General features: G+C 50.9%; 1 protein-coding gene across 2 annotated transcripts in view; it reads right to left on the bottom strand.

Moving 5' to 3' along the window:
• The window catches only part of MAU2 (MAU2 sister chromatid cohesion factor), a 34,102-nt gene extending 8,766 nt beyond the window's left edge, over window positions 1-25,336 (bottom strand). The window contains exons 1-13 of one of the 2 annotated variants that reach the window (XM_007116973.4): window positions 25,037-25,336; window positions 11,207-11,224; window positions 10,774-10,839; window positions 9,975-10,070; window positions 8,339-8,433; window positions 6,198-6,225; window positions 5,674-5,829; window positions 4,386-4,532; window positions 4,208-4,298; window positions 2,973-3,076; window positions 2,306-2,383; window positions 1,935-2,000; window positions 504-587 (exon numbers count right to left, since the gene is read on the bottom strand). In XM_007116973.4, coding sequence (XP_007117035.1) covers window positions 504-587; window positions 1,935-2,000; window positions 2,306-2,383; window positions 2,973-3,076; window positions 4,208-4,298; window positions 4,386-4,532; window positions 5,674-5,829; window positions 6,198-6,225; window positions 8,339-8,433; window positions 9,975-10,070; window positions 10,774-10,839; window positions 11,207-11,224; window positions 25,037-25,312 — 1,305 coding nt within the window. In that variant the 5' untranslated portion in view covers window positions 25,313-25,336. Of the gene's footprint in view, window positions 1-500; window positions 588-1,934; window positions 2,001-2,305; window positions 2,384-2,972; window positions 3,077-4,207; window positions 4,299-4,385; window positions 4,533-5,673; window positions 5,830-6,197; window positions 6,226-8,338; window positions 8,434-9,974; window positions 10,071-10,773; window positions 10,840-11,206; window positions 11,225-25,036 lie in introns of both variants that reach the window. The other variant, XM_007116972.4, reaches the window with a different exon arrangement.
• Between the last annotated feature and the right edge of the window lie 2,047 nt (window positions 25,337-27,383).

The following is a 27,383-nucleotide window of genomic DNA, read 5'->3' on the forward strand; positions in this document are numbered from 1 at the left end:
CTAGAGGGGTCAGGGCTGGGGGGGAATTGCAGGGATAAAGGGGTGTTGCAAGGGGAACCTGGTGGGAGGAACTTATCCTGCGAGGTCAAGCTCTGGCCCACCTCCCCGCCTCAGCAGGCTGGGGCACCAGAACAACCTAGGGGCCTAGTGCAGACAGCTGCCCAAGCTGTTGCTCCTCATAACTGAGCCATGAGGCCTCACCAACGTTCTAGAACAGACATCTCAGGGTAGAAGAAACTGGTTTTTTTTCCCCTGAGGGATTCAGTAAAGCTTGGCTCATTTTCAGTAGGGAAAAGTGTTAATTGGCTATGGGAATGTTTCTGTCCTAGACTTGGCCTTCCCCCAGCCATGCCTATGCTCCGCTGCATGGAACACCTTGTTGGAGGGCAAATACCCCAGGGCTGCTGAGATTTGCTGGTACCCAGGACAACACTCCCCCCACGGCCCGCTCCAAGTAAGAGTTGAAAAAAAGGATACCAAACATGAAGCATGTCACCTACTACCTCTTGGTGTCTATTTCCTTCCCGTATATACACACTCGCCAGATTGGTCACGATGAAGGCCCACAGCTCCTGGTGATTGGTGAGCTGGAATGGGAGACACAGGGCATTAGGGGGCTGGGCTGGGCACAGTCATGTCACATAGGGGCTGCCCGGCGGCATCAGAGCCACCCAAACGCTCCACAGTGGCTACCTTGGAATCTCCTTATTCTTTTCATTCCAAACACACACCCCTTGCCTCCTAAACCCAAGGACAACAAAACTGTTAGTTCTTTTCATTATAAAACAATCACCCACATTATGGGAAATTCCAGAAACAGAAAAGAAAAGCCAGCCACCCTGATCCTGCCCTCAGAACACATCACAGTTTGGTCTATTCTCTGCTGTCTCTCGGTCTGAGACCTGGCTGGACCCTCCCTCTATGCCACAGGCGGTAACCCCAGGACCCGTGTGCTGACACAGCAGAGTACGCTGATCCTCGGGGAGGCAGGGACCCTGCCTGGAAGAAGCCGAAGCCGATAGAGGCCAGAAATGCTTCTGACGGCTGGTGGTGGACAGACCCTGATCCCCAGTTCTTCTGGGGGGACAAGAACGGCCACGAGAGGGACCAAGCTGAGCGGGCTGAGCATTCCCAATGGGGCTGAGGGAGCGCAGCTGTGTAGGAGGCCAAGGGTGCCTGGGAAGCACAAACTCCACCTGGAGGCCCCTGGCAGGTGCCAAGGAGGTCCAGAGGGTCATCTGAGCTGAGCAAAGATGCTCCAATATGTTTGTCATGGGACCGCAGGAACAGCGTGCGGTTGGGGGTCATGCGGGGTTTGGGCCCAAGTCCTGGCTGCACCACCACCCCCTCCCCCGGCCAGTGGGGAGGACTTCCTGGGACACACACCTTCCGCTGGGAATTCTGATGTTGAACCAAAGAAGCAGCAGTCACTTGTGTAGGAATTGAGATGGGGAAGGAGGGCCCAAGAGACCTCCACAGGGCTGCGGGCAATGTGGGGTGGTCCTGGCACCACTGCAGTGAGCAGCACCAGCCGACCAGGGCCCAAAGTAGCTGTGACGCAAGTCAACGCCACCTGGTGGGCTATCGGGAAGACTGGGAACCGTGAGCGAAAGTGGCTGAACAGGCCATGGCACCAGCCCTGAGTTAGCTGGGGAAGCCCCACTGCAGGCTAGCCAGGAGCCCCCTTGCCCACAGCTATCCCTCATTAAGCTGTGCTGCCAGTGCCGGCCTTGTCTGCAGCTGAGCAGCACAAGACATGACACAGAAAGCCCTGGATAAATGGTGTTATCACTGTCACCGCTGGCATCAGGCTGAATGCTGTGGAGTCACCCGCTGACCATGGTTTTGTATGGCTGCTGTCCTCATCACAGACCACGCCCGACTCCTTACTGAGAAGCACTGCCTGCCCCATAAAGCTAGGGCCGGCACCTTACCCGCAAAGCTGTGGTGAACTGGGCTTCAGCGTTGTCCATGCAGTTGACAGAGACACAGTACAGGCCCTGGAAGAAGAAGATGCTGAGGGCTCAGAGCCACATGCAGCTTGCCTGGGCCCGCACAGCTGCACCCAGGCGAGCCTGACAAGTGACTCTACTGAGCTAGCTATATCTGAGCTTTACCCTGACAAACAGGGAGAAAGATGGCATGCTTAATTATTCCTGCCTCCCGGGACCTAAGTCAACTTGGACTTGATGATATGTTTGTCAGAGTGAAGTCCACTGGGAAGGTTCTGAATTCTGCTTGGGGTGGTGGTCACAGGGTTACTCGCAGGGATGGGGCTGGGGGCGGGCAGCCCTCATGCACTCACCAGCAGTGTATGCAGCTGTGCTGCATGGTTGGAGAAGAGCCGGGGGGATTGCTGGCACAGCTGACAGACCTGGGAGATCTGCCGGGAGAGAGCATGTCTGACATCACTTGGCCTGTAATGTGGGACCCAGTGTCCTGGCAGCATTGAGGAGAGACCCCAAAGCTGGTGGGTGTGCCCATGTCCTGCCCAGTCTAACTTGGGCACAAAGTCCCAGCAGATGTACCCACTGTGAGGATTAGGCACAGCCTTGACCTCTTTGAGGATGGTGACCCTTGTCCATTACCCGCCTTCTCCCTTTCCAACTTGTGTCTCAGCTGTACAGTACCTTCACCCTTATCAAGGCCCCCGTGCCCTTTCAGGAAGGTGGGCATAAGGGATTATGGATCACAGGGCAGGAGGAGTGCTAGAACTGCCATCAGGGGACCCTAAAACCCCAGACCCCATGTTCCTTGGGCGTGTCAACTTTTAGGTAAAAGCCTCTGATCAGTTGTGTCCACGCAGGGTCGTGGACTGCCAAGTTAGTCCTATGACAGATGACGTCCTGCTGACACGCACTGGCGACACATTTACATTCTCCCACATGACACCCTCCGAGACCCAGCGAGCTCAAACCACTCTACCCCTCAGCCTTCCCACCCTGTGTGTGTGTGGCCCCCAGTGGCCTCACCTCCTGCAGCGCTGTGGCCTTGTGTCCTGTGACGAGCCTGCACATGATGATGTGCTCGAGCAGGATTACTTGGAAGGAGGACAGAATGGGGCTGCAGTCGAGCACTGGGGGGCGAGAGGCAGGGGTGAGCATTCGAAGCGTGGGCAGAGGAGACAACTGAGGAGACACTGACCCTTGCCTCCTAGGGGCTTCGAGCCCTCCGGCCACACCGGCCCCTCAGCTACCTGGGTCTGAGCCCACTTGCTCCGCTGGACACTGGCCCAGCACCCAGTCTGTCACCTTGTTCGGTGCCCACAGCACCCTCAAGCGAGGGGGTGCATCTCCCTGTCTAGGTGAGAAAACAGGTTCATAGCAGGCTTTGGTGACCAGAGCATTGTAAGAGCAAGAAATTCTGGAGGGATCTGTCTTCCATCCTCACCACACCCCGACACAGCTGAGTGCTCAAGGGCACTCTGGACACAACACATTCTAGAAATGTTGAAGTTGCCTGGGAGACTGAGACCACGGCGATAGGCCTCAGGCAACAGTGGGGGGACCGAAGCTTCTGGCTGCCCCAAGCGGCTGTCCTCACATTGGAACCAGACAGCACTTTTCCAACTCATCTGAAGGGAAAGAACCACAGCCCCCGCGGACATTGGTTCTCTGGCTCTAAGGCTCTTCCCCAGCAGCACTGACAAGGGCACAGGGAGTGAAGGAGGTTAACCGGTGCACAAGCCAGCCAGGGATATGTAGGGCTCTGGGTTCCTACTAGTCAAAGGTCCTTGATCGCACAGGATGGATTAGTCAAGCATCCAGGAAGAACCCAGGGCCTTCAGAGGACCTGCTGTCAGTCAGTTCCAATCCCAACGTCACCCTGAACACAATCCACATCACGATACGGATAACAGACAGCAAAAGCAGCCACCGCTTGTTTCAGTTGAGCACTGCCGCCCTAGCAGCCCCCAATGGAGTCCCGCTAACCCTCATGGCTATCTTGCACAGTGAGGGGGACAGGACAGAGACGGCACAACCACCCCACAACACAACCCCCTGGGGGAACAAGGATCCAGTCCAGGCCTGGCCTGCTCTGCTCGAACCTGGATTGTCCCCATCTGCTAACTGGGGTAACAAGACCCATGGGGCAGGGACCCGTGCTGCAGTCTTTAAAGGTCCTTCAGGCCCAGCATAGGAGGTGGTGATCGGGCAGCCCACCAGGGGACTACTTGACCCACTGAGCCCCACAGAGCCTGACTTACTCTTGAGCTTCTCCAGCTGCATGAGGGCCTTGTCTGTGTACTTCTGTGCCTTCTCTAGGTAGCCAGCTTGCATGGAGTGCATCACAGTCACCTGGTGACAAGATCAGATGGTGGTGGTCACTGGGGCCCTCTCCTCTCTTACCTGGGCCACCAGGCCCCGGCCCCTCCAGGGACTCACCAGGTAGACAAGCACGCACATGTGCTCCTTGGGCAGCCAGTGGAAGAGGTCAGCGGGGTTGCTGGGCAAGATCTCATCATCGTGCAGTGTGGAGATGGTCTGGATGCACTGCTGCAGCTGCTTCAGGCATGGCTTCACGCTCTTTACCTGCAGCAGGTAGACAGCAATGCACACCTGAGCACCCATCTGCTCCTATGAGGTGCCAACCCCACTTAGGAGGCAGGTCCCCACAGTGGCAGCTAGCCAGGTCCTGCCTGCCCATCAGCCCCTCAGCCCTTCCTTCCCGGGAACTCCTATGACACCCACCACTTGCAGGAAGCCCATCCCCCCAGATGGGTCAGCCAGCTTTCAAGGCACAGGGAAGGCCAGGAGGGTCATCTGTGGGACTGAGGCTCCACCACCACCCGGTGCTGGGCCCAACACCAAGGCCCGGGAAAGGCCTGTTCAAAGACCCTGCTCCAGCCACATTTTCTCCTTCCTGCAGTGACCCCAAGAGAGGAGGACACGGCTGGTTATCCTGGGGGATGTGAAGTGGCCACTCGGAGTCCTGCAGTTGCCGTGGTTTATACAGACTGGCCTTTCTGCACCAGGAAGCCCCATTCCGAGGCCCTACAGGCCATCTCCACAGCCGTCAGCACCCTGTGAGAGTGTGCACTGTGCTCCCATGTGCTGACTGAAGTGCTCGGCCCAACAGGCAAAGGTGGCTGCGCGTGGGGGAACCGAGGAAGTGTGAGAGGGTTGGGAGGGTGTGTGGGGCAGCACCCGTCCAAAAGGCTGAGACATTCACCCATGTACAGGTACAGCTGCTCCTCAACCATATGAGGATTATGGGCTTTTTGTGTGTGTGCCTCAAACACAGCTGATTTTGTTAGTCCCTGCTCAACTCCCACCAAGCTGTCATTAACTGGGGGGTGGTGGACAGACACTGCTTGAGCACCTGCTGTATGCCAGGCACCATGCCAAAATCCCCAGTGTATTTTCTTGGATTCCCCAAACTGCCCTCAAGGTCATTTGACCATTCACACACTGAGCAGATGTGTGTGAGGCCACAGCTATTCCCGCTATAAGGGCAGAAATGGGACAGACCCATTCCTGGAGTGCCCTCTGTCCACAGAGGCACAGTACTCATGCCAGATCACGACAGGGCTGTGGGGCAATCGAGCCCCGAATGACAGACGTGCCCAGTGGTGAGGGACAGGAGGAAATCGCAGAGCTGGTATCTTAGCTTACAGGCCCTCCCACCACCTGCCTGCTCCCCAGCAGCCCTCAGGTGAGAGGCACTACATACCTGTCCAGCATCCAAGTAGTGGGTCACCTGGAGCACCAGGAAGAAGACACGCAGAGACTCTTTCTGGATGGGGTTCCCTTGCCAGTTCTCAACTATCTGTCCACAAAGGGTCAGCAGTGGGTGGACTTCCTGCAACTTGCGCTCCATCAGCAATAGCTGGGGAGGGAGAGGTGCATGTGCTGGGAGACCCTCCTGGTACAAAGGACTGCCGCCCACCTGCCCACGTGCTGTGGGACTGCTGGCACCGCGATGGGAGGGTGCATAGCCGGGCTGGAACCCAGGTCTAGGCAGCTCCAACCCAGGCCGCTCTTCCATCAGCACAAATCCCACAACCTGGGACCTGAGTTTTACCTCTGAATCCAGCTGGGGGACACGGGCCTGCCCCTCGTGGCTACCTGCCACGTGTGAGGGTCTGGGCGCCTGAGGGGCCACAACATGGCAAGCAGGTGAGGCTTTGGCAGACCTCGTGGGGACCCGGCCTCACGTCCACCATACCAGCCCCATCCCATCCAGCCTCCACTTACCATCCCTTTGCTGAGCAGGAACAGTGCCCTGGAAAAGAGAGGGGTAGTCAGGTCTGGGAGACTCAGGCACCCCCTGGGATGACTGTGCCATCTCAACATTCACAGGAACCTAACGAGCCACCTCTGGGACAGTTAAATGGATGACAATGGACCCTGGCCAATTAGGTCTGTTTTATTTATAAGAGGGCTCCATTTTGTTCTATTCTATTTGTCTTCAGCTTTTTCCTGTTTAGACACTCATGTGGTTCAAAAGCTCCGAAAGCAGAAACACGTGCTCAGAAAGCACGGAGGCGCAGGGTACAGGACAGCACATCCACCATAACCTTACTGTCGCTGACACAGCAGATCACAGGTTCCACGTCTATGGACAGCACAGGGTGGGGCAAGGAGAGAAGGGAGGTAAGTAATCAGGCTCAGGTGCCCGAACCGAAATCTGCACCTCACCGTGGCTCCTCTGTGCCCCCAATTCCTTGCCTATAACCAGCTGAACGCCCTAGGGCTCTCCTGAGGGTTAAGGGGATGAAACTCAGGAAGCCTAGGCATGTCAGCAGCCTCATTGCCCGCTGTCCCCACCCTCAAGGGTGGTGCGGCCAGGAGATTTCTACTGTCTCTCTTAAATCTTTCTGCACTTTCTAAATAAGCACGTACTGCTGTCATCAGCAAGAAAAATAATAAAATGAACACATTAAAAGGTTTACGAGACTGCCAAAAGACAGAGGAGGGCAGCCCAGCCTCACCCCAGTGCCTAGGGGCTCCTCACAGCACTGGCGTTGGGACAGGCTTTTAGGATCGGCTGTTGGGCTGTCGTCACAGTTTGTTCAACTCTAAGTCTTTGTCCCGCCAGTCTGTGCAGAGTCCCCATGTGCTACAGCTGACACCCTGTCAAATGGGCATCGTTCTAGGTGAGTAGACTGAGGTGGAGAGGGGTCCCAGTCACACACAGTGAGAGATGTCTATACTCCCAGCCACCTCGCCATTCCTTGTTGTTACCTCACAGCGTGGACACTCTAGGGTCTACTGTCTGACTGTTGAAATCTAAGGCCTCGAACTTCACGTCAAGGTCCCCATATTGTCACATCACTAGGCCGTATGCCCGAGATCAGAAGTTCTGTGTCAGACGACCTGTAGGCACCATGCCCTAGTGAGGCCCACCCAGGTCACCTGCCCACAGTGGTACAGAGGCCTGTTTGAGGACACTTGTGACTGAACATGTGCAGCGTGTGGCCATCCCCATGCCCTGCAAGGCATGAGTGTCACCCTGAATCCAGTGACGGCCACAGTACGAGGAGGATAAGACGGGCCAGGAACACAGACCAGACTGTGTGACAGTGTCCATCCCAGGGCAGGTTGGTCGAGGGATGACAGCCTGTGGGGAACTGTGTGGACCCCTGTGAGCACCTGCAAGTTCAGAGCTCAGAGAATGGAGTTAGGGACTGTTCTGTCCCAATAACCCCATGGGACAAGCTTAGATTTTGTGTTTCCAGAATCCCAATGCACACAACAGAATAAGAGCACTGCTACCTGGAGTCTGGAATCCTACTACAGAGGATTCTTCCCTTTAGGGGAAAAAGAGACAGACTGGAGGCTCTCTTAGAGGGCACACAGTGAAGCACTGGTGGCCTCTGACCCCTGACCCCAACCCCAGGGCATTAGCCTCCAGGTAGTCTAAGCAGTTTCACGCATAACATGAACCTATGTTCCTTCATTTACACAAATGTCCACTTGCTCTGTCTCTTGTTATGTATCTAAAAACTCCTGGGTGTCCCCTGAGTGGGGACACTGGTTGCCAAGCACGCTGCCCACACTCTCTACAAGCACCACTCTCGCACTGCAGCAGGAAGGGGATCAACCCAGAAAATCATACGAGCCCTCTTTATTTCAAGAGATACTAGAAACATGCAAGTGCTGATGGTGCTGAGAATGCCAGCTGCCCCTCACCCTCAGTCAACTCAACAACTTCTTACTTCATGAATCGATGGGGCAAAAGCATCTCGGTGCTGCCTTAATTTGCATGTCTCTTACTATGTATAAGGGTGGCCATCGTTTCATGCTGAAATGCCATTTCTATTTGTTGTCCAGGATCAAGATGGCCAAACTCTTTCCAAGTAAGAGGAGGAGGGGCCCAGAGAGAGGGTGCCTACCGTGTGTACTCAGATCCCACCACCCGGGCATACTCGGCCCCCACACCCAGGAGGTCACAGGCTGACACCAGGTCCTTCTCAAGTGTGTGCAGTTGCTGAAAAGAAGAAAGAACAATGACTCTAATTTCCAAACCACTTGCTTTACAGTACCTGACCTTATTGCTGGCGAGTTAAACTGAACCTCCCTATGTCAACAAAATTGCCTCAGTGTCAGTTTTCAGCTAAATTAAGCATATTATCTCATCAACAGTGTTTGGGTACAGAACTCCACTTCGTTTATAGTGTATATCATCTAAGCTTAATGGTGCATACAGCCAGCAGTTAACATTCACAGGTGCAGACCCCTCCAGGGCTGTGCGAGTATGTCTGAATGCTTCCCAGGTCACCTTCAGGGGGTGGTCACTAGGGGAGCAGCCAGAGGAGCCTCCAACAAGGAGGGACTCTTTCAGGCGTAAGTACCTATGGGAGTTCCAAACCCAGAAGCCTTGACAGGCTGAAAGGCAGGGACACCTGTGGGGCCTTGGTTGAGATCTTGGGCTCCGTGCTCACAGCACAAACCAACTCTGTGACCTGAGGCAGGTGACTCACTGCCTGGCCTGCTTCCTCCTCTGCCAGCAGGCACAAAAGCACAAGGAGGATAAAAGGAGGACAGTGCACGTGCAGGGCAGGAAAAAGCCTGGAGGGAAGGCAGGGGCCCAGGCTAGGTGAGCTCTTCTCAGCAGGAGACCCTCTGAGCCAAATCCTCCTGGCATTAAGGCTCCCCCAGGGAGCAGGGGACACTTGCAGCCCAGCACCCACTGTGTGTTCAGGCAGGTGATGGGGCTTTATCATGGAGGGTTGGCTAGAGGTGGCCTGGTGGGTAGGCTGTGTCAGAGTCAGGAGAGGACAGAGGATGGCCAGTGCTGGGGAAGTGTGGGCAGAGCCCAGGATGAAGAGGCACTCCTCATGAAGGAGTCTACCCAGCTCCCGGCCTGCAGACTCCTCCACTGTAGCCAGGAAAGCCCAGCCTAGAGAGCCCCTCACCACCTGAGCATCTCAGAGTGCAGGGACCAGGCACCACCTACATCTGAGGAGCTTAAGGGAGGTTGAGGGCAGAGGGGCTGTGTGGAGCCCAGGGTGAGGCTATACCCTAGCAGGCCCCAAAAGTGGGCTCTAGGAGAAAAGGCTTGACTCCAGCATTTGTTGCCCAATAGGCAGTCCCCTGGAATCTCTGCACAGCTCTCAGGAAACTGAGTGGACCTCTGGCAAGAAATGCTCCCTAAATTTTGATGAATGCAGGCCAAAGGGAGCAACAGGAGGGAGGGAAACATGAAGACTAGGCCCCAAGTCAGCTCCAGGGGAAGGACACTCCCACCAATCACCCCAGGTGCTGCTGAGTGAGAGGCCCACCCTGGGAGTACTGCTTCCTGGCGACAGTCTGGAGGGGACTTGTGAGCAGGTCAAAGAAACGTTCCTGTGTCCCCATCCACTCAGTACAGCAGCCTGAGGAAGAACTGTGTGTCCCAGAGTCTGCTTATTTGTACTTGGGGCAGCTGTGCCCCAAGGTCACTGCTTATTTGTACTTGGGGCACCTGTGCCCCAAGGTCACGGCCCCCAACAGGCACCCACGCATCTCGGCCAGGCCCGCAGTACTCACAGCAAGCTGGAAGAGCAGGCGGCAGTGCCAGTATGGGGTCTGCTGTGAGATCTGGATTGCTTTCCGCAGCAGTGGCTTTGCTGCATCAACGGAATTCTGAAAGGAAGCAGTGAAATTTGGGGAGGAAAAAACAAGCTGGATTCCTTATGCAGCAGCTGCGGAGCCAGAAGGCCATTCCTGTTCACACTTACCAAAGGATTTGTGGGTTGCCAATGTGCTTGATTAAAGAAGAAAAGATATTTTATTAGACTCACTGGCTGGGAAGTTTTTGCATCGACCTTAAAATAAATCCCCACTCAACTAAACGGAAACTAGCTTTAGTTCAAAATCCTGAACAGTCAAATTGATAACAATTGCTATCTTTCCTGTTCTGCAACCAGAGAGAGGGGCCAGGGGCGTGAAAAGGGGTCACTGTTCAAAGCTGGGAAAGGCAATTTTCAGCTACACCTGACATCAGGAACCAGCTTAAGGTAAACTATATAAACTTGTTCAGGAACTAATCATCCTTAGCCTAAGAATCATCTTTAGCCTAAGTTTAAACTATATAAACTTATTCAGGAACTAATCACCTTTAGCCTAGGAACAAGGCTGTTTTCCAACAGTCCTCGGTAGAAAAAGATTCTGCTAGCCTTTATTAGCAAGTGATCACCCATGGCTGCCCCATGCCAGGCGTGGGAGATAAGAAAATTATGAGAAGTCTTAAAAGCCGGAAGGGAATCCACTCCTGAGTCCCAGTTTGCCACTGTGCTTTGCTACAGGGAGAAGGAGTTTGCTTTCAGAAACCTTCATGTGTTCTTACCTCTTGACAGTATAATTCAGACAAAAGACTTGCTGCTTCAAATTTAACATCTTCAAACTGCGGGATCTAATGACGTCCAGTTAAGGAAGTAGAGACACTGCAAAATGGTCAGTTTAAAAGGGCCACAACTTACACTTACGCTGCAGAGGCTGGCCAGACGGGCGTATCCCCACCCGCTCTAAAACCCCTAGTTCACATATTCCCCCAGTAATCCCTGAGCTTGCTGCTGGCTGGGTGTGGAGCTAGAGGCTAGGGCATGAAGAAGAGCACAGCACCCAGGGAGAAGCTACTGGTCTGAAGGGATGCTCCAGGTAATCTGTGGGGCAAAGCCCAAACCCAAGGTGTGCATTACAGGAAGGATTCAAGTTTATAACACATATTTTTTATTTAGAAAGAGTTTTCCTTAAAGGTAACAATACCAAGAAAAGGATACTTGCTGGGATATCAACCACTGAAAGAGAAAGAAAAAAGCGTTAATTCTCAACCATACGCTTTGCACCTGCTTAACTGGCTCCACTTTGGGGTTTACACAGGTTGTCTTGTCACCAAAGGCTGCACGTGTTAAGTGGGAAGATGGCCTGCTCAGCCTAAGAGGGTGGGCTTGCTTTTCCTCTAATCCACCAACCAGGGCATGTCTGGGGGAAAGGGAACATGATCTTGTTCCCCCACTCACTTCCCATCCTGCCAGGCTCCGGAGTCAGAATTGGAGCACTCTCCCACTACAGCAGCAATGCTTCACAAGGGAAAGGAGCACTGAGGGGCCACCACATGCCACTCACTGTAGTACGCCAACAGCAAATCATGACATGAGGAATTAATTACAATTAGAGAGTAGGTCTGTGGGTGTCAGTCCTTCCTGGAGAAATGACATTTAAAAGATGTTTGGAAATGAGCAAAGTTAGCCTCAGAGGGGAGGGAAGAGTACTCTAGGAAGGACTGGTGTGGGCAGCACCTGGCCAGGGGTAGCAGGGATGATTCTGAGTTCTGAGCTCACCATCCCTCTCTGCTAGTACACAGGCTGGGACGTGGTTCAGATAACGACATGCTCCCACTTGGCCATAACTGTGCCCTGGAGTTTCACATTCCAACAGGAGGCGGTGAGCTCCCAGGACAGTCCACCACACTGACCACAGTCTGTCAGACTATCAAGGACTCAGGCATATACCTGATGCTGTTCCTGCTGACCCACTTGTCCTGCAAACATTCTCAGAGCCTCAGCGGTTGCTGGAAGGCAGATCCAGAGCCCAACAGAAGACTCTTGCCAGGCTCTGTGGGAGAACAGCGTGTGTGGTGTGTGTGTGTGGTGTGTGTGTGTGTGTGTGTGTGTGTGTGTGGTGTGTGTGTGTGTGTGTGCACATGCGCGCATGTGGAGGGAGGTGGTGGGGGTTGGGGTGTCTGGGGCTGGGCCTTGAAGGATGAGGATGTAAGTATGGGTGTTACCACACAAAGAAGAAACAGAAGGTGCTCCAGGCAAAGAAGATCAGAGGGCCAGGGAGGTGAGGCTGGAAGGCCCATTTGGTCTCTGTGCCACTCATGTGACTGTGGGTAAGAATGCCCTGAAGTCACCCCTGGAGCCTGACCCAGTCAGAGGCATAAAACAAAAGCACCCAATCAGATCCAAGTTTTAAGAGCATCTTAGATGCAGCAAAGGATGAAGAGGGAGGAGGAGGAGGAGAAAGAGGAGCCAGAGGCTGAAGGCCCATGGGTCTGTTGGCCGCCAGGGAGAAAGGCAAGTGACGCCAGCGGCACAGCCTTGGAGCTCGAGATGTCTCTGGGGCTGAGTGGTGGCCAGGGAAGTCACCAAAGAGGCTGGGGAAGACTTGGAGCTGGTCTGGAGACCAGCTGCCTGAGAGACACAGGTGGGCCAGGAGGGGGAGCTATGGGAGTAGAGGAGAGGGACAGAACAGAGACAAAGAGGGAACATGGAGAGTCACCAGGCTGTGTCTGTCACACACGCATACAAGTGCACGTGCACACAGAGCCCAGGCAAAAGGCACTCCACAGTCAGCCCGGGTGTCCCCTCCCAAGGCCCCCCTGCAACAGGGTCAGGAGGAGCTCAGAGTCCCAAGAGGGACAGGGCCAGTGCCTGCTGCCAGGAGTGTGGCCCCAAGTGAGGCTCCTTGGCTGAAGACCATCTACATGGACAGTGGGGACAGGCCTAGCTCCAGCCTCGTGTGATGTCACGAAGCTGGTAAACACAGAAGTAGGGGCATGCTTTCTACAGAAACCACTCCTCCTCACTGGGAAGCGCAGTCGAGCAAGAGACACTCCTGAAGGCCACCAACTGGGAGGAGGGACAAGACACCGTGTAGGAAACTCTGTGACTAAAAAGCTGGGTTAGGGACATGCTAAGACCTGGTCCAACCTCAAGATTCTGTAGTTCCATGACTTAATCTCCACATGCAAGACATATCTCAGGCAAGGCCTCCATACTCAAGGGGAGCCCTTTAAAGAGAGTACGGGGTGGATAAAGACACACGTGAGAAGCATTTGCCTTCCACTCGGAGCGCCGTGTGGCTTGCTCTCAACAACCCAGCCTGGTAGCCAAGGCGGACTGGGCTCAGTAAACCCACCACCTACAGCTGAGTTTCCAAGTCAAGCTTGGCCATGCCTCAGAACCTGGCGTAAAGCTGACTACATCTGTGTGTCACGGCCCCCCAACAGAGGTGAAGAGGGCAACAAGAGGTGAAACTCCTCCAGTGGGGCAAAGAAGCCTTCCTTATGAGTCTGTGGCCCAGGGATGCTCTCCCCACTGCACAAGGCATACACCAAATTCACGTGAGGACAGTCCACAGAAGTATGTGCATGGTGGGCAGACTGAGGGGACACAGCCAGTTGCCTACTCCCTGGGGAGGGCCCCACTATGCCGACTTCTCCAGCGCCTTGGCCTGTGCTGCTGGGCCCAGGCCCACATGGGCCCATCAAACGTCTCTTCATTTGGGGCTTTTGTGTGGTTAACATCTATTCAGTAGACATTTGGGCTGGACCCCACTGACATCTCTTTTCTATAAGTAAGATCTGTCTGTTAACGATCAGTTTCTGTCTCTGACAGTTCTCTCTGTTTTCTGACCTGAGGGCTGGAGAAAGAGCATCACATCCCCCCGGGGCCTTAAGTGACCACGGGGAGAGCTTGAAAGTAACGTGTCCAAAGTTTGAAGACTCAAACCTTCTGGAAGGCCTTGTCTGTCAGTGTGAGAGGCTGTGAGGAGCGCTGCTCTAGGGGCCAGAGGACAAAGTTTGAGGTGTGGACCCACATGGGAGTTAGCAACACTCCAACTCCTGGAGGAGCTGGATCCTAGTGGTCCTTAGCATCCATTTCCCAGAGCCATGATCTGCCACCATTCTCTCATGCATGCACTGTGGGCCACCACCCCCCAACACACACACAAATTGGGGATGTTCGATAAAGCCCCATAATGTGCCTCATCATGATTCTGTGTCCCCAGTGCCTAGAATGGGCTGACACACGGGAGGCTCTCAGGAAACATTTGTTGCGCGAATGATGACTATCTATCATCACAAGGAAATGAGGGCTTCCTCATGCACAAATGGCCACAGAACTGAGGCTTAAGCCTTTTTTTTTTTTGGCTGCATTGCGTCTTCGTTGCTGTGCGCGGGCTTTCTCTAGTTGCAGCACGTGGGGGCTACTCTTCGTTGTGGTGTGTGGGCTTCTCACTGTGGTGGTTTCTCTTGTTGCAGAGCATGGACTCTAGGCGCTCGGGCTTCAGCAGTTGCAGCACGTGGGCTCAGTAGTTGTGACTCACGGGCTCTACAGCGCAGGCTCAGTAGTTGCGGTGCACGGGCTTAGTTACTCTGTGGCATGTGCGATCTTCCCGGACCAGGGATAGAAACCGTGTCCCCTGCACTGGCAGGCGGATTCTCAACCACTGCGCCACCAGGGAAGCCCAGCCTTTTAAACACAAAATTCGAATTCCTAAGTGGCATCAGACATCTCCTTGTCTTTAAACGTCACTGTTTCTTGCTCAGGCATCAGTGTCAGTGACACCTGAGCCGTCCCCGAGATGACCCATTTCTGAAGCTGTAGGACTAGCTCCATGTCAAGGTGAGCCAGTCACTTCCCCAGGATTGTCAGTCAGAAGCCAATCAAATCACTTTGCTTTTGTACCTTTTCTAACACTTGCAACATAAATTCATAATCAGAAATCTAGATATTAAAAAATACGTCCATCTCACAAATTACCCAAGGTTGCTACCTCAACCTATGTTTTACTTTGTAACGTTAAAATATAGCTTTAATGTCTTCTTCCTGTCATGCGAAAGCAGCCAAAGTGAGAGTCCCGTCACTGCCAGGAAGCCTGCAGGTGTGAGGCAGAGATGTGAATGACCCTACCAGAAGCCTCTGGGGTCACCTTGGGGTTCTCAGGAAAAGCAAGGGTCACCACAGGGCTAGCACGCACCCTGAGGGGTGGAAGGCCTGGGATCAGCAAACTTCTCATTCCTAGGGCATTCAGTTAAGGGCTGAGTGTTTCAAGGCTTCTTGTACCTCATAACCAAGCTAAGTTTTTCTTAAAAATCAGGTTTTTTTAAGTCACCAAAATGTATAGAAATAGTTATCAACTGCAACTCCTCTGGGATGGAAGCACAACATTTAGGAGGCAGCCTTGCCTCTCTCTGCCATGTGACCATGGCTACAAGCCGACCGGTCAGTACTGTCATCGGCAAGTCGGAAGTGGTCTCTACCTTGTGGGTTTGGTGAGGATCCAAAGAGACAGTGCTCCAAGAACCATGAACGCACGGCCTGGCATGTGGAAGGCACCAAGAATACTATAATAATTCCCAGGCAGGAACCGGAAGAAGTAGGGGTTGCAGGGGAGACAGGGGGCAAGTTGGAAGAATCATGAAGTAAAGGTTCCTAAACACATTTCACTTCCTGAAGTCAGAGGAGACTCAGAGAATGAATGAAGAAAATGGAAATGCAAACAGGAGGAAGCACAGATACTCTTCCATGAAAATGCTTAACATCAAGTTCTGCAAACGCAGCTTCTGTACCAGGTTCTGCTCCCAGCTGATGTGGCATGGAATTTACCGGGACACAGCCGTGATCCTAAAGGATGAAAGATATGCTCCATCTGTGCCTGATGATGAAAGGCCCAGAATTGAGCCCTTTTAGGCCTTAAAATAAGAAAGGGAAGCTTTTAATTACTTGCTGGGAAGGTAGCCATAGACTCTTGGGCTAAACCTGGAAGCACAATTAAGGAGTGTCTGACTGGCAGTTTGGAGCTGCTTTCTAAGTCAGACAAACAACCACTAAAAAGTAGCCCCACTGCAAACACACAGAGAAAGCAAACATGGCATCAACACAGATGCTGCAGTCACTAAAGACCACTGTCCAAAGAATGACTGCCTGGATTATAGCAAATAACAAACAATCCATTCCAGAGAAGTAGCATTTATTCCTCTGGGCTTTCAAATCAGCAAAATCTAAGGATGATTATGCACTTTCCAGATAAATTAAGAAAGTTAAGGGGGAAATAAATACACATCTAAGTATAGATATAAAGATTCTCAGTTCCACAGTGGAAGCACAAATGACTGAAATGGAACTGTTTGAAAAACAGTAAAATATAAGAGAAGACTAAAAATTTACACAGGAATAGTATGTAGCAAGAAGAAAGACAACAAGGCAAAAAAGAAATGAAAAACAACACAATCTGACAAAACCTGTAGAAACAGCTTCACAAAGTATCTAGCCAAGAGATTTTGATGTAAAGCGACATTCCTTATAATTATAATCATGAATGATTTAGTCAGAGTCCCAAAGGAGTCAAGAATTCTGTTGAGGGGACTTCCCTGGTGGTGCAGTGATTAAGAATCTGCCTACCAATGCAGGGGACACGGGTTCGAGTCCTGGTCCAGGAAGATCCCACATGCCGTGGAGCAACTAAGCCCGTACGCCACAACTACTGAGCCTATGAGCCACAACTACTGAAGCCCACGTGCCTAGAGCCTGTGCTCCACAAGACAAGCCACCGCAGTGAGAAGCCCTCACACCGCAACAAAGAGTAGCCCCCGCTCGCCGCAACCAGAGAAAGCCCATGTGTACCAACGAAGACCTGACACAATCAAAAATAAATAAATTAAAAAAAAAAAAGAATTATGTAGATACATCCACATCCCTGCCAAAACCATAAGCAAAAAGAGAAGGCTCTCGGGTGAAGTGTCTTGTCATGCACTGTAATAGTTACAGGACCTGCTGAATGGATCCAGGGAATGAGGCAGCCAGCAGGTACGCTGAAGGCCTGCAGAGGCAGGTACGACTGAGAGACCAATGGCTGCAACTTGGATAAAGCTGCTGAGGAAAGGGAGAAATACCCTCCATCCCTCTGATGGGAACCCTTAACAAATGAACTGATGAAGCAGATGGGTGAGTATATTACACATTCCTTCTGGAAAGCTTACAAATACAGTTGAGGAAACAGAATAATAATCTACCCTTATATATATTAAAAAGTAATTACAAACTAGGTTAGGGTCTCTCATAGAGAAAGCAAAAGATGATGAAAATAATAGTTTAGGAAGATGAATGTAATACTAAGTTCAGAGATCAATTAAAAGTTTTACCTATAGCACTTATATGATTCTTTACCTAGTAAAGAATGAAAGGAAAGGAAAAGAAAGAATAAAAGTTGACAGCTCCGTGATTTGGAAAAAATGCACAACTAATAAAGAATGAAGTTTAAAAAAAGCATGCTTGCATTGCAACACAAAAGGAGATCAGAAACAACCAAAGAAGGAAAACATTACAGAGAATGGCACTTTAACTGAAATCTGGACAAACTTTCATGTGGGGATGCACCTGACAGAAAGAAAGGTATTTCCAGGTGTAACGACAGTGCGACCTACGGAGGGTACCCTGTGGCTCTATGGAAGACCCCACAAGATTTAGGGTTCTGTAAAATCGAGGGAAAACTCTCCACGATGATAAGGATTTAAATTATGGGTCCAAAAGCCAAGCAGCTACAAGGAAGCAATCTGAGGCATGGCTTCTCCTTGACAGCACTGAGTGGGCAAAATATGATAAGGACAATATACACAGTGACTGGACTTCCCTGGTGGCACAGTGGTTAATAAGAATCCACCTGACAATGCAGGGGACACATGTTTGAGCCCTGGTCTGGGAAGATCCCACATGCCACAGAGCAACTAAGCCCGTGGGCCACAACTACTGAGCCCGTGGGCCACAACTATTGAAGCCTGCGTACCGAGAGCCCGTGCTCCGCAACAAGAGAAGCCACTGTAATGAGAAGCCCGTGTACTGCAACGAAGAGGATCCCCCACTCACCACAACTAGAGAAAGCCTGCATACAGCAATGAAGACCCAACTCAGCTAAAGAAAATTAAATAAATTTATAAAAATATATATATATATATACACATATACAGTAACTTTGAACCGCTGCTAGAAACAGGCTGAATGGAAAGGAAAAAGTAAAACTGTCACTGTTTGCACGTGACATAATACCATATACAAAAAATCTAGAGATGTCCCCCAAAAATATAACTTATAAATGAATTCAGTAAAGTTCCAGGATACAAAATTAATATACAGAAATCTGTTGTGTTTCCATACACTAATAACGAACTATCAGAAAAAGAAATTAAGAAAACAATCCCATTTACAACTGTATCAAAAAGAATAAAATAGCTAAGAATAAATCTAACCAAGGAAGTAAAAGTCTTATACTCTGAAAACTCTAAGACATCAATGAAATAAAATGAAGACTACAGAAACGAATGGAAGCTATACTGCGCTCATGGATTGGGAGAATTAATATTGTTAAAATGACCATAGTACACAAGGCAATCTGCAGACCCAATGCAATCCCTCTCAAAATACCAATGGTATTTTTCACAGAACTAGAACAAATAATTCTAAAAATTTTATGAAAACACAAAGGACCCTGAGTAGCCAAAGCAATCTTGAGAAAAAAGAACAAAGCTGGAGGTATCATGCTCCCTGATTTCAAACTATGCTACAAACCTACAGCAATAAAAACAGTATGGTAATGGCACAAAAACAGACACACAGATCAATGGAAGAGAAGAGACAGCCCAGAAATAAACCCATACTTATACAGCCAATTAATCTATGACAAAAGAGATAAGAATATACAATGGGGAAAAGACAGCCTCTTCAATAAATGGTGTTGGGGGACTTCCCTGGTGGTCCAGTGGTTAAGAATCAGCCTTCCAATGCAGGGTACGTGGGTTCGATCCCTGGTCGGGGAACTAAGATCCCACATGTTGTGGGGCAACTGAGCCCATGCACCACAGCTAGAGAGCCCATGCACTCTGGAGCCTGTGCGCTACAACTACAGAGCCTGCACACCACAACTAGTGAGCCCACGCACCACAACTAGAGAGAAGCCTGAGCGCCACAACTAGACAGAAGCCCACGCACTGCAATGAAAGATCCCGCATTCTGCAATGAAGACCCAACTAAGCCAAAAATAAATAAATAAATAAATAAATATTTTAAATGGTGCCGGGAAAACTGGACAGCCACATGCAAAAGAATCAAACTGGATTACTTTCTCACTCTATATTAAAAAATAAGCTTAAAATGGTTGAAAGACTTAAATTTAAGACCTGAAACCATAAAGCTCCTAGAAGAAAACATGAGTGGTATACTCTCTGATATCAATCTTAGCAATATTTTTCTGGATCTGTTTCCTCAGGCAAGGGAAACAAAAGCAAAAATAAACAAATGGGACTACACCCAACTAAAAAGCTTTTGCACAGGAAGGAAACTATTAACGAAACAAAAAGGCAGAATGGAGAGAATGGGAGAAGATACAATTGTCCCTCAGTATCCTCAGGGGATTGGTTCCAGGAGCCCTTGAGGATGCCAAAATCCACAGATGCTCAAGCCCTCATACATATCTATATGTATATATCTATATGTATATACCTATATATATATGTGTATGTATATATATATATATATATATATATACTCACATATATTTTTTTTTTTTTAATTTTTGAGGTACGCGGGCCTCTCACTGTTGTGGCCTCTCCCGCTGCGGAGCACAGGCTCCAGACGCGCAGGCTCAGCAGCCATGGCTCATGGGCCTAGCCACTCCGCAGCATGTGGGATCTTCCCGGACCAGGCACGAATCTGTGTCCCCTGCATCGGCAGGCGGACTCTCAACCACTGCGCCACCAGGGGAAGTCCTCCCTTATATATTTTCATTTTATTTTTTAACTGAAGTACAGTTCATTTACACTGTTGTGTTAGTTTCTGGTACACACCAAAATGACTAACTTATATATATTCACACATATACTTTTTCATATTCTTTTTCATTATGACTTATTACAAGATATTGAATATAATTCCCTGTGCTATACGTTGTAATCTATTCTATATATAGTCCTTGTGCTATACCTTGTTGTTTATCTGTTTCATATATAGTACTTTGTATCTGATAATCCCAAACTCCTAATTTATCCTTCCTCTACTGCTTTTCCCCCTGGTAACTATAAGATTGTCCTCTATGTCTGTGAGTCTGTTTTCTGTTTGACATAAGTTCATTTGTATCATATTTTATATTCCACATATAAGTGATCTCATATGCTATTTGTCTTTCTCTGTCTGACTTACTTCACTTAGTATGATAATCTCTAGGTCCATCCATGTTGCTGCAAATGGCATTATTTCATTCTTTTTTATGGATAAGTAGTCCATTATGTATACATATACCACATCTTCTTTATCCATTCATCCATTGATGGACATTTAAGTTGCTTCCATGTTGTGGCTATTATAAACAGTGCTGCTATGAACATTTCAGCGCATGTAGCTTTTTTTTTTTTTTTTTTTTTTCAATCTGATCTCTTTTTTTTTTTTAACATCTTTATTGGAGTATAACTGTTTTACAATAGTGTGTTAGTTTCTCCTTTACAACAAAGTGAATCAGTTATACATACACATATGTTCCCATATCTCTTCCCTCTCGCGTCTCCCTCCCTCCCACCCTATTTTTTTTTTTGCGATACGCAGGCCTCTCACTGCTGCGGTCTCTCCCACTGCGGAGCATAGGCTCCGGACGCGCAGGCCCAGCGGGCATGGCCCACGGGCCCAGCCGCTCTGCGGCATGCGGGATCCTCCCAGAACAGGGCATGAACCCGCGTCCCCTGCATTGGCAGGCGGACTCTCAACCACTGCGCCACCAGGGAAGCCCCCGCATGTAGCTTTTTGAATGAGTTTTCATCTTTTCCCGATATATGTCCAGGAGTGGGATTGCTGGATCATATAAGAACTCTACTTTTTTTTTTTAAACATATACATTGCTGCCTGCATCCTTTTTTTTTTTTTTAGATTAAAAAAATTTTTTTAAAATTTTATTTTATTTTTGGCTGCACTGGGTCTCCGTTGCTGCCCACGGGCTTACTCTAGTTGCAGCAGGTGGGGGCTACTCTTTGTTGCAGTGTGCGGGCTTCTCACTGCGGTGTCTTCTCTTGTTGCAGAGCATGGGCTCTAGGCACACAGGCTTCAGTAGTTGTGGCACGTGGGCTCAACAGTTGTGGCTTGCAGGCTCTAGAGCACAGGCTCAGCAGCTCTGAGGCATGTGGGATCCTCCCGGACCAGGGCTCCAACCCGTGTCCCCTGCATTGGTGGGTGAATTCTTAACCACTGCATCACCAGGGAAGCCCAACAACTCTATTTTAAGGAACCTCCATACTGTTCTCCATAGTGGCTGCACCAATTTACATTCCCACCAACAGTGCAGGAGGGTTTCCTTTCCTTTACACACTCTCTAGCATTTACTATTTGTAGACTTTTTGATGATGGCCATTCTGACCGGTGTGAGGTGATACCTCAATGTAGTTTTGATTTGCATTTCTCTAATAACTAGCAATGCTGAGCATCTTTTCATGCGCCTATTGGCTATCTTCTTTGGAGAAATGTCTATTTAAGTTCAAGTCCCTTTTAAAAAAATACTTTTATTTACTTTATTTATTTTATTTTTGGCTGCGTTGGGTCTTTGTTGCTGCTCATGAGCTTTCTCTAGTCGTGGCGAGCGGGGGCTACTCTTCGTTGTGGTGCATGGACTTCTCACTGCAGTGGCTTCTCTTGTTGTGGAGCATGGGCTCTAGGCATGTGGGCTTCACTAGTTGTGGCTTGCGGGCTCAGTAGCTGTGGCGCACGGGCTTAGTTGCTCCGTGGCATGTGGTATCTTCCCGGACCAGGGCTCGAACGCATGTCCTCTGCATTGGCAGGCAGATTCTTAACCACTGTGCCACCATGGAAGCCCCGAAAAGGGGGCCCTTGTGCACTGCTGGACTGTAAATTGGTGCAGCCACTATGGAAAACAGTATGGAGGTTCCTCAAAAAATTAAAAATAGAACTACCATAAGGCTTCCCTGGTGGTGCAGTGGTTAAGAATCCACCTGCTAATGCAGGGGACACGGGTTCGAGCCCTGGTCCAGAAGATCCCACATGCCGCGGAGCAACTAAGTCTGTGTGCCACAACTACTGAGCCTGTGCTCTAAAGCCCGTGCTCCACAACGAGAGAAGCCACCGCAATGAGAAGCCCGTGCACCGCAACGATAGTAGCCCCCGCTTGCCATAACTAGAGAAAAGCCTGCGCACAGCAATGAAGACCCAATGCAGCCAAAAATAAATAAATTAAATAAAAATTTTTTAAAACCCCACAATATTTCAAATAAAAAAAAGAAAAGAAAAAAGAAACAGGCTGAATGGCCTGAAGACAAGGGAAAGGAGGTGGCAGGATTTGTTGTTAACTGAGAGAAGGGAGAGCTTCAGAACCAGCACATCCACTAAAGGCACTGGGCCGTCAGGCCCGGGCAGTCACAGCGTCCACCCTTCCCACACCCAAGGAAGCTTGACACTTCATTTGATCTCAGCCACATCACTGCTCAGGAGAGACCCTGATATCAACCAGTCACTGACAGCTCAGGCACTTCTAAGGATTGACCTGAAACCTTGAGCAGTTCTCAAGGCTTGCTCCCCCACCTCATTCAGGCCTCTGTTCAAATGTCACTCCCACAAATAGAGACTCCCTCATTACCGTTGCTAAAAATAGCTCTGTCAACTCCAACCCTCACCCTGGTTTTCATGGTTCTTCTATCGCTGCCTAACCTTTTACTATATATTCATTGTTTGTCTCCCTCACAAAAACATAAGCTTCTGTGGACAGGCAATGCTTTAGTCACTATTGATCCCCAGCACCTAGAATAGGACTTGGCACCCAGTGTGAGCTGATTAAATATCTGCTGAATTAATGAAAGAAAAGAACTTCACAAAAACAACGACTTGGACTTCCCTGGTGGCACAGTGGTTAAGAATCTGCCTGCCAATGCAGGGGACGCGGGTTCAAGCCCTGGTCCGGAAAGATCCCACACGCTGCGGAGCAACTGAGCCCGTGCGCCACAACTACTGAGTCTGCGCTCTAGAGCCTGCGGGCCCCAACTATTGAGCTTGTGTGCCACAGCTACTGAAACCCGCTCTGGTTTCAGCACAGAGCCTGTGCTCCGCAACAAGAGAAGACACCGCAATGAGAAGCCCGTGCACCATAAAGAAGAGTAGCCCCCGCACACTGCACCTAAAGAAAGCCCGCGGCAGCAACGAAGGCCCAATGCAGCCAAAAATAAATAAATTAAAACAAACAAACAAACAAAAAAACCCCCACGACTTATGGTCTTGGCACGGACCCTGGCGATCTTGATCCTAGATTTTTTGTTGTTGTTGTAAATTTATTTATTATTATTATTATTTTTTAATTTTTGGTTGTGTTGGGTATTCGTTGGTGCACGTGGGCTTTCTCTGGTTGCAGCGAGAGGGGGCTACTCTTTGTTGCGGTGCACGGGCTCCTCACTGCAGTGGCTTCTCTTGTTACGGAGCACGAGCTCTAGGTGCGCGGGCTTCAGTAGTTGTGGCACGGGAGCTCTAGAGCGCAGGCTCAGTAGTTGTGGCGCACAGGCTTCGTTGCTCTGCAGCATGTGGGATCTTCCCGGACCAGGGCTCGAACCCGTGTTCCCTGCATTGGCAGGCGGATTCTTAACCACGGTGCCACCAGGGAAGCCCTTGAGCCTAGGTTCGAGCTCAGTTTTGTTAATAAGTTGCTGTGTGGCTTTGGGCAAATCACTTTACCTATTTGGGCCCATACTGCCTCACTCCTGAAACAAGGAAGTGGATCAAGAAAGAACTAAAATCCCCTTCCAACTCTTTACAGTCTGCAAAACAAAGATCTGATTATCCTATCGAAGGCAATTTGTTACTAGCCACTGGTGGGTTCAGATTTACCTCAGATCAACACATTTTTAAAATCGAAGTTGATTGTATTCAAGAAGTCTCTCCTCTAAGCTGAATAAAGCTGGGTAAACGGCAAACGGAGACACCGTATGACAGGAGCGCAGTGTTGCTCTGAGTAGAAACAACTGCACAGCCAGAAAGGACAGAATGATGGCCACTTTCCCACATTCTTTTGAGGTACCAAGATCCCACAGGTCAACATGGGAAGATAGGGCCTACCCTCTGAAGGGGATGGATGAGTGGATGGTGGGAGAAAGAGAAGTCACAGGTAGTTACGGAGAAAGCAGGAGCCTTGAGCCCTGGAATCCAGACACCGCCCCTCCCAGTTCTGCCTTTTACAGGACCTCAAACGACTGCTTCTAGGCTCTGGGCCTCTGCCTCTCACGTATGACTCCCCTCATCACTGATGGGGGCACAATACTCTCCAGACCCTTCTCAGACTTCCGTGTTCCGGGAGAAAATGCCTTCCAAGATTTCCTTAGAGACCAAACTTCCGATTCTTAAGGAATGCTTCGACTGTTACCTGGACCCTCCCCTATGCCCGAGTCATTTAAGAAGGGAGCGTTCAGGCTGATGCTCCCGGGGCTAAGCCCTGAGGAGCCAGAAGCTGCAGGACTCACTGGCCGATCTGGGGGCGTCCCCAGAAATGCCAAAAGGTGACATCCTAATGCAAACCTGAAAAATTTGGAGACCCTGTTGCTCCTGAAAGAGGCAACTCTCGGAGTACCCGGAGCGGAGTCCTAGGCCTCTGCCTGACACCAGAAACATTAAGTACGGGGCGGGTTCCCTCGGGTTCCCTGAGAGGCTCACGTCTTCGGGGTCTTGCTGCTGGTGCGGAAGTCACGCCCCAGGTCCCGGAGGAGCGGCGCCGGCGGCCCCCGCCCGCCAGGGTCGCGACCCGTCAGCCCAAGCTCGGAAAAGAGCCTGCGCCTCCACCCTCGCGGCCCGGCCCGCGCTCACCGCCTTCTCCAGGTGGCTGCGCGCCTGCTCGCTGTTCTTGGTGTGGTGGTAGAGCACGGAGCCGAGCTGCAGGTGTGTTCGGGCCTCAATGCGCTGCGGCGGCTTGAAGGGGAACACGGCCTGCAAGCAGTGCACACACAGGCGGATCTTGGGCGGGCTGGAAGTGCGGAAGTGTTCGGCAAAGCCCAGGAGCGCCAGGTACCACGACTCAGCCGCCTCGGCCTGCGCTGCCTGGGCCGCCGCAGCCTGAGCCGCCGCCGCCGCCTGAGCCGCCATTTTGGCCTCCACAACAACAAGCTGCCGCCACAGGGAGGCGGAAGCGGGCGCGCGGGGCGGGGCCGGGAGCGCCTCGCGTTTCTCGCGAGAGCTGCTGTACAAAGCATCCTGGAATATGTAGTTTATATTTGCAGTGGCCGCGGCGCCGGGAAGGTCTGAGAAAAGGCGACACCCTCTGGTCGGCGGGACTGTGACCAGAGATTTCCGATGGGCTGAGGTTTGCATTCCTGGGGTGAAGACCCCAGGTGTCCAAGCAATGGCAGGGCGTGGCTTGCCGACGCGGACTACATTTCCCATCAGGCCATGCGCACTATAACAAGCGCCCCCCGCCCCCCCCGCCCCCGGTGGCGCCGGAGCATTGTGGGATTGGATGAGTCTCAAGATGGACAACCGGGATGTTGCAGGTAACAGCCCCCGCCTCCCCGCAAGCGTCTGCCTGGGTCTTCGGGCTATGAGTCTTTGCTTCGCCCTACCGTCGGGCCTACCTCAACCCGCCGGCCCTTAGCCTCAGCCTCCCGGTAGCTGGAAGAGGCGGCTTCTGCACCATCCCCGTCTCCCGAGACCCCAGACCCAGTTACCCCGCCCCCGCCCCCCACCCCCAACCCCCACCCCGCTGGTTTGCTGAGGACGCCAGGCTTTCCTTAAAGGCCGCCACGGGGATCTGCCCTGCGCCTGCTTTCCGAAATAACCGCCTTCAGGGGTGCTCTGAGCTCCGCTCCCCGAGCCAGTGGCAACCTTGGGCTGTCCTGCGCCTTTCTTCGTGGCAGCTCCTGACTGGCCTGTATCCCGCTTTCTGGAAAAGCTGTTTTTCCTAACTGCACTCGGCCTCCCTCTACACATTTTCCTGGGTCTTTAGAGCCCCTACTTTACCACAAGCCTTATTCTTCCCCCCCGCCCCAGCCCTAGCCCCCCCCAGACTGGGATACATTGAGGAAATATTCATTGTGTGCTAGGCACTGTGCTAGTTGCTGAGGATGTAGTGGTAACCAAAACGGGGCCATGCCTTCCTGAAGGCTACTTTCTACTGGGGCATCACAATGCACAAAAAAGGAAATATTTACAGAGAGTGAGTTATAATGATATGAGAGAATGGAGGTGCAGGTTGCTGATATTGGGTGGTCAAGGAAAGCCTTCTTGAGCAGAAGATATTTGAGATGAGAAGATGCCAACTATTGGAAGGCCTGGAAGGCAGAGCCTTCTATGCAGAGGGGGACAGCAAGTGCAAAGGCCTTGAGAGCTTGTCATTTTGAAGAATACCAGGGATGAAGTGGAAGTGGGGAGGGGAGCCATCTCTGGCAGGGTCTTGAAAATCGGCTTTCAGAATTTGGATTTTATTTTGAGTCCCATGGGGAACGTTCGAGGTGTCTTCTGCATCTCCACAGCTACCACCCTTGTCTGAAGACACCATCATCTTTTGCTTGGAGCCAGTAAGCCTCCTCATTGGTCTCCTTGCTGCTTATGCACTCTGTCCAATCAGTAGACAGAATGATCTTAAAAATAAAAATACCAGTTGGATCTTATCAGCTTAATACTCCCCTGTCACTTCCTAAAACCCTTTAAGTAAAACTCAGACGCCCTATCTTGCCCTACCCCCGCTAGCCCCACTCCTGGAACCCTCTGCTCTGACCACATTGGACCCCTGCTTCTTACTCTGCCCAGATCACTCCCCGTGTGGCTTTTCAGGAAGCCACCTCTTTATCTTTCTGGTTTTAGCTTAAATGTCCCCTTTTTTAACGGTTATTTTCTGGCTGCCCTAGTTGTATAGGTGGTCCTCTGTTATGCTTTCTCATGTTTTTTTTTTGTTTCCAGCAGAGAGCTCTTATCATGATTTTGCAATTACATTTTTGTTACAAGTCTTTGTCTCCTCAGCCAGAGGTGAATCCCACGTGGGCAGAGGCCCCTTCTGTCTTGATTAGCACCTAGTACAGCATCTGGTGCATAACTCAGTAAATGTTTGCTAAATAAATGAAGGAACAGACTGTGAATGTCAATCTGAATGTCAGTTGCTGCAGGCAGCAGCATCTGGGCTGCTCCCATAGCAGCCGCTGGGCATGTTTTTGGAGCAAAGGTG

This window comes from Physeter macrocephalus, unplaced genomic scaffold (assembly GCF_002837175.3).
Source record: "Physeter macrocephalus isolate SW-GA unplaced genomic scaffold, ASM283717v5 random_258, whole genome shotgun sequence".
Taxonomy (NCBI): domain Eukaryota; kingdom Metazoa; phylum Chordata; class Mammalia; order Artiodactyla; family Physeteridae; genus Physeter; species Physeter macrocephalus.